This window comes from Eretmochelys imbricata, chromosome 19 (assembly GCF_965152235.1).
Source record: "Eretmochelys imbricata isolate rEreImb1 chromosome 19, rEreImb1.hap1, whole genome shotgun sequence".
Lineage (NCBI taxonomy): Eukaryota > Metazoa > Chordata > Testudines > Cheloniidae > Eretmochelys > Eretmochelys imbricata.
Window position 1 is genome coordinate 10,824,928 of NC_135590.1, and position 12,501 is coordinate 10,837,428.

Consider the following 12,501-nt stretch of genomic DNA (forward strand, 5'->3'; position numbering starts at 1 on the left):
CAGTGGGGATAAAAACTTTTGGTTTAATTCAAACATCCTTCCTGATAATAAAAAGACATGTACCACAAAAAGGCAGTATGCTGCTTTGGAGCGAGGCACCTGGAGATAGCTGAAATGTAGACAGTGATTACAGAGCTCAGAGCTAGGGCCATTGTGAGCAACAAATGACCCAAAGCAACTTCCCAGTATGTATAGTAAAAAAGCAAAATCATTAATGTCCCTTTTAAAAATATAGGCCCTGCAGCCCAGATCCTCAAAGGTGTTTAGGTTTCAGAGTAGCAGCCAGGTTAGTCTGTATTCGCGAAAAGAACAGGAGGACTTGTGGCACCTTAGAGACTAACCAATTTATTTGAGCATAAGCTTTCGTGAGCTACAGCTCACTTCATCAGATGCAGTGAGCTGTAGCTCACGAAAGCTTATGCTCAAATAAATTTGTTCATCTCTAAGGTGCCACAAGTCCTCCTTTTCTTTAAAGGTGTTTAGGTGTCTTGTGCCTATTGATTTCAATCTCACTGATCGATTTCAACAGGAGCTAGGTGCCTAAAGACGGTTGAGAAAGCCCACTGTATAACAATGATACCAAACTCTCACTACTGGCTTGTCTAAACCTACAGCACCACACTGGTGCAGCTGCACGGCAGCGTGCTTTAGCGAAGGGAGGGATAGCTCAGTGGTTTGAGCATTGGCCTGCTAAACCCAGCGTTGTGAGTTCAATCCTTGAGGGGGCCATTTAGGGATCTGGGGCAAAAATTTGAGATTGGTCCGTTAGACAAGATGATCTCCTGAGGCCCCTTCCAACCCTGATATTCTATGAAGATGCTACTATGCAGACAGGAGTGCTCCCACTGGCATAGTTAATTCACCCCCACAAGAGGCAGTAGTCCCGTTGGTGGGAGACATAGCCACTGTTGACAGGCAGGGTTAGGTTGGTCTAACTACGTCACTCAGGGCTGTGGATTTTTCACACCCCGGGGTGATGTGGTTTTACCAATGTAAGTTTGTAGTGTAGGGCTGGCCTAAGAGACACAAGGTGGGTTAATATCTCTGAAGTGGGAGGACAATGGAGGGTTAGTAGGCAGCAGAGTGTGTTACTAATTGTAATGGCCCATAAAATCAGTGTCCCTGATTTTAGTGTCCAGCAGAGTTATGAATTTAAGTTCTCAGGGTCATCTTCTGAAGATGGTGCAGGTTTCCTTTGAGGAGGAGGACTAAGAGATCAGAGACGGAGCAGTCGCCATGTGAAAAGTGTGTGCCCACAGGTGACAGGGTGTTTTTGTTTTTTATCCTTTTTCTGAGTGAATTCATTTGAGAGTGCAGTGATGGTCTGGCTTCACCATGGCTGCTGTTGGGACAGCTGGTGCACGGGATGAGGTACGGCACATGTTGTTAGAGGCATGTGTAGGAGCCATGGATCTAGAAAGGTGTGAGGTGGGGAGTATTGATCACCATAGCTCTGACACCATAGCTGTCCATCAAACTCATTGGGCTTTGGATCAGGGCTTTACAGCCAAGTTTTAACTGCAGAAGAGGAAGGGATCCTGCCTCAGTTTGTGTCTGTTCGTAGCCTCCAGCCCTCTGCTGTGGCCACAACCCAGGAACAGTGAACAATTAAATGTGGGGGGAGAGAGAAGCAAAACCAGGATCCCCCTCCTTGGAATCCATCCATCTGATTTCCCCCCTCCCTGCTCAGTGTTCCCCATGGAGCTGTGGTTCAGCCCCATCAAACCAGCTGACACAGCTAGCTAGGCATGGACCGATGCAGCCGCAGCTGCTGCCTGTAAAGGCCTCCTGCAGTAAGAGCGATTCAAGGAAACACGCCCCCAGCCTGGGAGTGCAATTCCCACACTGCACACCTCGAGCCTGCTTCCGCTCTGACACGTGCTTTGGGGGAGGGATGGGGAGGAGCTTCCTGTGCAAGACCCCCCCACGCACACTCCACCTAATGGCTTGATGCCTTCCCCCCTTGCCCCCCCCCAGACACTCACATCAGGGAGAGGAGGATTTCTCTCCCCTCCCCCATAAAAGCCACCTAACGCACACTTCCCTGCAGCAGCGTGGCGTTTCTCGGCTCTCCAAGCCCGGCCCTGGCGGGAAGGGCTGTCTGCCCGGAGCTCCGCTTCCCAGCCCTGCTGCGGGGCTGGCATCGCTTATTCTCCAGGCGATGAATTATTCAGCGCTTGCTTGTGAAAGCCTAGCCCGGGGGGAGGCAGAGGATCACTTCTGCCCCTGGACCAAGGGGCCAAGTTGAGTGTGGGGGGAGTGCTTCCCTCCTCCCCACCCCCAGCCTCCCCGGGTGTGGCGGGCAGCTTTGCAGGCTTGATTTCAGACCCCAGCGCTGTGGGAGCCGCAAGCTATGTCAACCCACATGGGGAATGCGCCCACGAACCCCGCTAGGGCTGGAAGTCGCCCCCTCCCCGCCTCCTCCAAGATGGATCACTGCGACATGCGGTCCCACGCGGGACATGGCCAACCCCCAGCTCTGAGCCACTGGCCCTGTTGGCGTGACATTGACCCCCCCCCCCGCCGCTCACCCTGAAGGCTTTGGGGTCCCTGCCCCACTGCACGGGCAGCCGAGCCCCGCTCAGCGCCAGTTTGCAGCAAGCAAGCAGCTCCCCCCCCTCCCGGCATGCCAGGACCCCACCGCTCCGGGGAACAGCCTCGGCTGGGGGGCACCGCCCCCAAGTGGGGGAGACCGCAGAGCAATGGCTTGGCGGGGCTGCCCCCCGCTTGCACCGCAGCAGCGGGCACCGCAAGGACGGGCAGGGACTGGGGGGGGGGGAAGCACCTGACCGCTCCCGCGAGCCCCAGGAGGGGAGGGGGGGGGGCCGGTTTATGAATGGAATTCTCCAGTGGGAACCCAATTACTATGCCGCGCGCCGCTCCTCGCCCCACAGGTGATTGGCTCCTGCGTCTCATTGACGTCACCCAGCAGAGAGCCAGGAGGAGCCGCAGGCTCAGGCAGCGGCAAACCGACCCCCCCCCCCAAAAAAAACCCAGGGAGTGAGTCACCCCCAAAAGGGGCTAATTCACTATAACTCCGCGGCGTCTCCCCCAGCCCCGTCTCACTGCAGCCGCCCATGGAACGGAGCCCTCCGCCTGCATCCTGCCAGCAGGACCGGAGCATCCGCGGAGGAGCCGCAAAGGATCCAGGCGGACTTCCCTGCCCCAGCGCACCAGGTGAGGAGCCCCCCTCTGCATGGGGGGGGGGCGAGCCCTTTTTGCGTCCCCCTCCACTGCAGCTAGACGCAGCTCAGACGCCCTGGGCCCCCGGGCGCGTTGGAACTTGCAGAAGAGCAAAAATAAGGTTTAAAAGAAGGAGAGGGGTGTTATAGACATTGATTCCTCACCCCCCCCCCCCCGGGCGCCTTAAATGTAAAGCAAAGTCCCGCTCCACTCGCTGGCAAGTCGGAGCAGAAAAGGTTCTCATGTTAATCTAGAGACTGGGGTTATAACTGAGCTGAGGGTGCAGCTTTCGAGGTAGAGAACTGCATTAAAAATTCAAAGAACACGGGGGGGGGGGAACCAACCCCCCAGCAGCCACGAAGGAGCAGTAAATAAGTGTTTTCAGCAATACTAATGCAAATTAAGATGCATGGCAGGACTGAGAAAGCAGCTCTTTGGCGGGTGACAGAGTAGATCTGCCAGAGCCCAAGCAAGGGATGCAGCATTAAAAGACGACAAAAAATATAATCAGGCAAATGGTCAGAGAGGCGATGCACACCCTGCTCTTTCCATTACGGAAATTTAGCTCTATAAACTTTACAGCATCAGCAGTTAGGGCTAAGTTGGTAAAAGCCCCTGTGTGGCAAAACATTTAGCTTCAGCTGTGTGTGGAGTATTTATCCACTGCAATTGTGCAATGCATATAGCTCAGTGGAAGCAAACACAGGCAAGGAGACAACTGGATGAGGGATTTTCCTGCCCCCTCATCCTCTCCACCCCCCCTTTTTTTTTGCCTGCTCCAAAAAAAAAAAAAAAAAGAAAAGAAAAGAAAGAAAACAGTGCAAAACTGACCAGAAATATCCTCCCCGTAGGAGCAAATCGTGAGCATGCTGCACACCTGGGTAGCTTAAATCAACTGAACCTACACTGTAGCCTAGCTTGTAAGCTTTGATCAGAGCCAGCTTTTGGAGAAAGCCAATGGGAAGCAAGGTGGGTGAGCCTACCCCTGTGAAATCTGCCACCAAGAGAGACTGGACACTGATTAGTGCTCAGAGATGCTCATGAGTAACTCACAGGTACAAGTCAGTTTGCATGCCAGAGGCTTTGTATGTGCAGGATGACACTAAATGGAACTTGGTGCTATGCTTCTGCAGGTCACACCTGGACGTCATGAACAAGGACATGTCCCACAACTCCACTGAAGGCCAGCAGGGCCGGTTTGCAGCCAGTAATGGCAGCAGCAGCTCCTTGAACCTGGACTCTGTGGTGCAACCTCTTGCCCTGAATCCCTGGGATGTGGTGCTTTGCATTTCTGGGACCATCATCTCTTGTGAGAATGCGATTGTGGTAGCCGTCATATTTTACACCCCTGCCTTCCGGACTCCAATGTTCCTGCTCATCGGGAGCCTTGCCATTGCTGACTTCCTGGCCGGCATGGGCCTTATATTCCACTTTGCCTTTGTCTATTGCATCCAGTCACAGGTGGTGAACCTCATCACTGTGGGGCTCCTGGTGACCTCGTTCACTGCCAGCGTGGGCAGCCTGTTGGCCATCACCATAGACCGCTACCTTTCCCTCTACAATGCACTGACTTACTATTCAGAAAGGACGGTCACCAGGACTTACATCATGCTGATCCTGACCTGGGGGTTTTCCATCTGCTTTGGGCTGCTGCCTGTCATGGGCTGGAACTGCTTGAAAGATGTCTCCACCTGCAGCATCGTGAAGCCCCTGACCAAGAACAACCTCATCATCCTCTCCATCTCCTTCTTCATGGTCTTTGCGGTGATGTTGCAGCTTTACGTACAGATCTGCAAGATAGTTTGCAGGCACGCCCACCAGATCGCTGTGCAGAGGCACTTCCTGGCCACCTCACACTACGTCACCACCAGGAAAGGCATCTCCACCTTAGCTGTCATCTTGGGGACTTTTGCTTCTTGCTGGCTGCCCTTTGCCATTTACTGCCTCCTGGGAGATTACACCTACCCAGCCCTCTATACCTACATGACCATCCTCCCGGCTACCTACAACTCCATGATTAACCCCGTTATCTATGCCTTCAGGAACCAAGAGATCCAGAAAGTGCTGTGGACTGTGTGCTGTGGGTGCTTCTCTTCCACAATACCTTTCAGGTCCAGATCTCCAAGCGATGTCTGACTCATCAGCCCTCAGTCCAAAGACCCATTTGCACATGGAGTTCCCCTTTTTGCACAACCACAGAGATTTTGTGAGAGCTCTTAAAAGATTCCATGTCTCCTCTGATTCCCCTTTCCTTGTGTGCATGAGCTGCTCTCTTCCTTTATTTTTCCACTTTTAGAATTTACGGAAGAAAAAAATATTTATTTTTTATCCATAAATAAAAAATAAATAAAGTATATTTGAGAGTGTGTGAGCTCCTCCATGACTATTTTCTTTGACACAATATTGATGGTGCATTTTTTTAAAAAGAGAGAGAATATCTTTTCATTCCTTTGGCTTTTAAACAGCCTGGTTAATTACCTCAGGTCGTCAGACATTATTTTCCACATCAAAGATCCATTGTTTCCCCTGTAACAATGGATCAGAACCCAACCAGCTTTTTTTCTGTGGTTAAATGTTTATGTATTATTTATTAATTTATTGTTATTTATGGCCAGCTTTTTCAAGACAATAGATTGTTCTGAACTCTGTAGTTTGCTGCCCTCTAGTGTTCACTTTGTTTTAATACAAAAAAACTCATGATGGCTCCTTTTGCATGTTGAGTACCCTGGGTGGTATTAGGTAATGGAATGTTTTAATTGTATGAAATATAGACAACTGGAGCGAAAAAGGGAAGGCTGCAATACTAGACTGTGCCTATAAAAACCCAAGGGCTCAGATGGTCAGAGTTGCTTTCTAAACCATTGCACTAGAGACTATTCAGTTAACTAAAGTTTCTGTCCCAGTGGAGAGACAGATTGCACGTGTCCAACTGGCCAGATTCAGAGGACAGCTATTCAGGGTACTATATGTTCTTCAGGTTTGCATGAATCTGGAAAGGAAGCGAATGTAAGAGGCACTTTAGACATTTGAAAATCTCTCTGCATTGTTGCACAGACTTTTGTTCCATGTGATTTGGAAAGTACTGTATTCTTGTTTACAATCATAAGAGAAAAATAAAGATAATTTGTGATACAACATCTGGCTGCCGCTTGATTTATGTGGGAGGGAGATATTGGAAGATCATTGTGGGTGAGGGGAGTAACTGGAAAGAGACCGCTTCACCCTCAATAAATTACGAAGCGTTGGGTCCAATTAATGCCACCTTCATCATAGACTCTGGAGACTGAAAAGAAGTGTCAGAGCCCCCAGCCCATCTCCCTGGAGCCAATGCAGGATTCTTCGCTATGGCACATTTTCTAGTGTTTTGGCCAATCTTGTTGTAAAATATCCCAAGTAATAGTGCCTCCCTCTGTCCTCCTGGGAGACACTTCCGTTGTTGCCTAACACATCCAGTTAGCTGGAAGTTCTTCCGAGCGTAGGGGGCTTTTATTCAGTTAGGGAGGGGGGGTCTCTGGGTCCAATTCAGAGTCCTTGTCCTAATCCTCAAAGCTTTCATCATCTGGGACCGGGCTACCTCTCCATCTGGGACATATGAAGATGTCTGCCCTCCGGGGGACCCAGGATGAAATTCCTAGGAGCCAGAGGGGCAAAACAAACACAGTGCTGTGTGTCAGAAGACAAAACATGCTGCTGGAGATCTGAATGATTGCTCGTCTGAGCAGTTATGATGAGGGGAGAGGAGAAAAGGAAGGCAAAAGCGTTCTGAGCTACGTCACTGCACAAAAGCAGTCTCCACACTGATTCACTGCGCACGGTCTGTGACTGATGTGGGGTCATTTCTATCTCTGTGACCCCTGAATAAGCCCAGGGGTTAAACAGAACTAGATTGGAGTGTGAGATTTTCTCCTAGTGCAAACAGCAATCTGATCCCCATGGCATCCTGAAACTGCATGACACTGAAGAGCTCTGGGCACCCTCATTTCAAAACACAGGACAGTTTGCGGCACTGCACACACACAAGGGACGGCTTAGCAGTTTGAGCATCAGGTTTGAAATGCTGCAGCCACAGGTTCAAATCCCAGCAAAGTTGACTCAGACCTTTCTCCTTCTCTGACCGAGTTCTGTGCAGTTGACTGCTTTGAGGGGTCCTTTTGAATGAGACTATAAAAACCCAGGAGCTGCCTGCTCTGTGGTGCCATGACACCTTCACAGGAGTGAGGATTTAGCACTTCCTCCATCGGCCTGTCATGCAGCATGCTATGCACAGGTTGGGTGCCACCCTCCAGCCCAGAGGGAGGTACGTTGCAGGGGGGCTGCTGCATGGACACCAGCCCAAATGCCACAGTCGTTCATTTTTCCTTTTTACTCAGGCAGAACCTCCCGTGTGACTTCCTCAGGAGCTGTGCTCAAGTTAGCAGGGAGTAAAACAGGAGTCAACATGTCACCACTTGGCCTGTAGTTTGCAACAAAAGGAAGGGGGAGGGAGGGGCTGTTCCTAGATTGGCTGATGGGCCAGTGAGTAGGGTCCTAACCTAAGACTTAGGAAACCCAGGTTCAGTTCCTCATTTCCCCACAGGCAGTTTGTGTGGCCCGTGGCAAGACAGAGTCTCCCTGCATCTCAAATCCCCCGCTGTAAATTGGGGACACAATAGCCCTGTCCCACCTCCGAGAGGGGCTGTGAGAATAAACACATTCAAAGAGAACAAGGTGTTCAATTACTAGGCCATGTTAGTACCTACGTTAGAAAGCTACATGTACAATAATGTTACTATGGGGGGTTTGGCTGTGGTACAGAGGGCCCATGATTTTCAGATGTGCTCTAAATTCAGCTCCAGCTGCCCTGCTTCCCTGTAATTTAGGCTCCTATATTCTAATACAAGGAACTCTTCTGTTTCAAATCACTCAGGGAAACAGATTGCGGTGGCTGAAGTCTGGGAAAGGAAAGCAGTTCCCAAACTGTGGTGGTTTGGGTTTATTTCCTTCACAGGAATGGCTCTGGCAATCAAAATGCAGCTAACGCTGGAAATGACTCCAGGCTAAAATCACAATGGGTGGGAATGGTGGCACAGAGGGAGGGAAAGGAACATTGTTCTCTCTGGGCACCTAATCTTTGTCCTCCCCGCCTGGGTCTCATAGCAGCCACAACAAATAAATCATTGGTCTTTACATGCACAATGCCTCGCACGCGAATGCTGCAAGCCTCAACAACTCATGAGACAGCGAAGAGCAAGAACAAGTGTCACAGGCCTGACACCCCCTTAGAATGAGGGAAAACAGCATCTGCCTTTGTACTACAGCTCCCACAATGCACTGTGCTGGAACTGCTCAATGGGAAGGAAGGCGGGCCGGGAAAAGGAACAGCCAATTAAAAGGCGGCTCTTGAGAGGCAACCAGAGCTGAGAACACTGACCCCAGTGGAGGTCAGTCCCATATGGGGTCAGCCCCAGGTGATATATATATATATTTTAAAGGAAACAGAGTTTCCTTCCTCTTGCTGGCCTTGGTGTGCGTGCAGGTTCCAGCGAGAGCCAGAAGCATCCCGTGCTGGAAGCCAGAGAACAGCAGACGCTAAGTCAATACAGAGCTAATGCAAGGAACCAGAGGGGCAGCCCTGAAGACCAAAGCCTTCTTGATAGCTGGAGGGCAGGTATGGTGCACTTATTCCCCTTAGTAGGAGGGCCCAGTTTTGGGAATGAGAAGGTTTTTATTCTCAGCCCATGCAGTCCCGGATCTCTCTGCTGAATCTATTCAGGAAGCTGAGAAGGAGTGCAGATCACGTAACCTCATTCTCTTCCGGACGGAATCAGAACTGCTACACTGCATGTCATAGGCCCTACACGGCTAAAATCAGAGGGAGATTCTCTTTTAAATTAAGTATGTGGGAGGAATGGCGTTGTGGTGTCCTTTGTGGCTACGGTGTGCAGCACAGTGACTAGTGTTAAGTTCTTAGATGGCTACAAATTTGTTACATTTCATAAAAACTAGCATGCAGCTGTTCGGATTTTGAGCCCGTTTAGGCATTTGGGTTAGAGGGTGAATCAGGATGGATTCAATGACCCACAAACCTTGCAGATTGTTCTCATGAGATTTCAGCCTTAAATGGCTGAAGGCTCCATCAAAGGAGCTGTTCTTGTGACATTTCTGCCAGCTTGGAATGAACTGGAATGGGGACCCATTTGTCCCCGTGTGGTTTCGGATCCAATGTGCACCCAATCCATTGGGAGGAATTAGACTTGAAGCTGTGGATCTGGATCCTGCTCCTGAAATTCAAAGAGGTTCTGATCTAGGGTTCCAGGTTTGGCCCCTCCCAAATAAAAACCATTAGACCGATTAAGTAAAGATGCAACAGAAGGTCTCCCTACACCTCTACTTTCCCCCTCAGTGTGGAAACACTGGTCAGTTTCCCTTTGTTTGGATCAGTTTCACACTCCAGAGATTCAGACATAGTGCAAGATTATCGAGTTTGCTTTCCAACACCCTAGAGAAGTGCTTAATTTTTTTTTATAAAGGTTTCACTGAAATTTAAAGAGATATTCTTGAACACATTTCCACTGGGCACACACCATCCTTCCTCCAGCATCTCCTCCCCCTCCACAAAGAGGGCTGTGCCCTACGAAGCCTGAATACGAAGAGTTATTGCAGAAACAGAATGTTATGATCTGTCTTACAGTCATGCCTGGAGGTCCCAAGCAAGATCTGGGCCCCATTGTTCTGGATGTTGCACAGACACACTGGGAGAGACAGTCCTTGCCCTGAAGAGCTGGCAACCTAAACAGACAGCCTAAACCGAAACAGACCTAAGCAGACTGAGGGAGGGAGGGAGGGGAAAGAGGGCCCCAGATAGGGAAAGTGACTTGCCCAAGCTCACGCAGCAGGGTCAGTGGCAGAGCCAGGAACAGAACTTGGCTCTCCTGAGTTCCATGACCATGATAAGGCCAGAAGCGACCACTGTGATCATCCAGCCTGACCTCTTATAAAGGAAGCCGGCTGGGGCTGCTAGCTCTCACGCATTCATTATCAGTTTGGCAAGTTGCTGCTTTCAGACATCCAGAAAATGAAACCCGTCCCAAACCCAATGCATCCACATTTGTGAGCCTCAAACTAGAGCCATGTTTAGCTCCTGCTCCTTCTCTCCCCTCTCCCTTCCATTTTATACCCAATCTTCCCCATTTTCCAGAAGGGCAGACACAGTCCCAAATTCCCAAGATCAAAGCAGACAGTCAGCCTCCCTAACTCTGTGTACACACCATCAGGTGCCCAAGCGAGCCTATGACCTAACCCCTGGCAAAGACAGGATTGCTGCCTGCAGCTTGCTTAGCAGTTTCACCTCTGACTGAGCACCCCTGGAATCCCTGTCCACTCTCCCTCACCTCCTCTTTGTGGATTCGGATTCCCGTCCAATTCCCTGCTCCGTCAGTCCCACAGCAGGTGGCTGCTGCCTCACATCAGTGTCAATAGCTTTTCAGCCTTAGAGAGCACGGTGGGCTAAGTAGACTCCAAACTTCCACTGGGGCTAGAATACAGGACCCGGATCACGTGGCAAAACCCCCAAATACTTAGCAACCTATTCTGTTCCGGGAACGCTAATTGTTGAAGTTGTTAGGAATGGCAGGTGCTCAGCACTTGTGAAAACCAGGCCAGAACAGGCAACACTTGGCCATCTTAGTTGTGTGGCAAAGGCCCATGGGCATTAATGGTACTATTGTAATAAATATCTATCTGTGTCCTCCATACCATTAGGTCACATTAAACTAGTCAGAAATGCCCCCCCACCACCACCAGTCACCCTGGTTTTGCACGAGTGAGCTCCCAGCTGCTCCCACTTGGAAGCTGAGAGACCTACAGGGTCAGGTGATTCTTACCTATAGCTGCATTCCTTTCCCTCCTAAGCTGTAAATCAGGCCAAGCTTGGTGCAGGGAAGTAGCAGACACCCAGACCCCACACACAGCCTTGATGTTTGCTTTCACAGGACACAAACCAGAAGCAATTCTACAGTAGTTCCAGGCACGGTTCCAGTCCTTCAGCTCACAGAGCATGCAGGACAGGGCTGGATTAGACAAACACCTTCACGTCAGAGACAAGCTTGTACCCTTTCAAGGGAAAGGGATCAGAATCTGTAGAAAATAAAAATGCACTAAGTAAACAACATCATGAGTGCAACTGTTTTGGGTTAAACCACCAGTGTTGGGGCTTGTATGATTTCTAGACGTTGCTTAGGGGAAGCTCCCTTGAAGGGTCTCAGAGGCGGATTGGACGGGTGGGCCAGACTGGCTGCACCCTGGGGTCGGCAAACAGGAAGGAACAAGCAGCAATCAAGAACACGGATCCACATCTGATGGTTTCATTGTGTGTATCCCCTAGTCATTTTGCAACGACTTGGGCACACGTTTTACTACAGCCCCCCGACTGCTCTCCAATCACTTGGGCAGTGCCCAGTGCACCCTTCCATAGGCTTGGAGTTCTGTCTGCCTGCCCAAATCAGTGCCAATACCCTAGGCAGCCTCAAAGGCTCGGGGGGATAAAGGCGGCTTGTTTTCCATATCCTGTCCTTACGTGGAGCAGGCAGAGGACAATATTTAGGTCTCCGCCCAGGGCCATGGAAAAGATTAGTCCAGCATTGCAGGCCGCACTGCCAGGGACAAGGTTCACAGCCAAACGTACCTCAGGCAAACCAGAGAGAATTGTCATAGGCAGCAGAAAACACTGCAGAGTTCCTGGCTTTTGTATAAACAAAACAGCAGCTGCAGGGTTCTGAACTGGTTACCCAGGGGAGAGGCCAGGTTGGCAAGGTTCACTCACTTTCCTCCGGAGCAGGATTATCTGCTCAGAGCAGGTGGGCTGAGCCCTTGTGAAAATTCAGGAACTGGCAGACCATGGTCTTTCCTCTGCTTCTTTGTTAGCTGTACGCAGCTTTTTCCTTCACCAGCTTCATATGGGATGGAGGCAGAACTGGGTCTAAAGCGATGGAAACTTCCAAGATGTATTCCCAGCTCTCCCCTGACCCTAGGGGCTCTGCAAAAGCCATTTCTGAAAGGGGGGGGGGGAGGAGGGAGAGAGCTATCCTGATTCTTTTAGCAGATGAGCCATTATCTTTGCTTCATCAGTTCACCTCTGACTGAGCACCCCAGGAATCCCTGTCCACTCTCCCTCACCTTCTCTTCGTGGATTTCCAGTATGCTCCCAAGCGGATTCCCATCCAATTCCCTGTTCCGACACCAATCCAATTCTCTGGCCAGTACGACACCTTGAATGGGCGGGTAACCCACACGTTAGCTAACTCGGGTTAAATCATCAGTGAAGATACATCAACTTGGCTT

At 50.4% G+C, this 12,501-nt stretch overlaps 1 protein-coding gene across 1 annotated transcript; it reads left to right on the forward strand.

The window, feature by feature from the left end:
* The first annotated feature begins 4,332 nt into the window (after nt 1–4,332).
* Nucleotides 4,333–5,319, forward strand: GPR3 (G protein-coupled receptor 3). The gene has a single exon (XM_077837978.1). The coding sequence runs from the start codon at nt 4,333–4,335 to the stop codon at nt 5,317–5,319; it is 987 nt and encodes a 328-aa protein (XP_077694104.1).
* The last annotated feature ends 7,182 nt before the right edge of the window (nt 5,320–12,501 follow it).

What these genes read in the sequence shown, in the direction of transcription:
- GPR3 (XM_077837978.1), top strand. Translation starts at nt 4,333, where the DNA reads ATGAACAAGGACATGTCCCACAACTCCACTGAAGGCCAGCAGGGCCGG.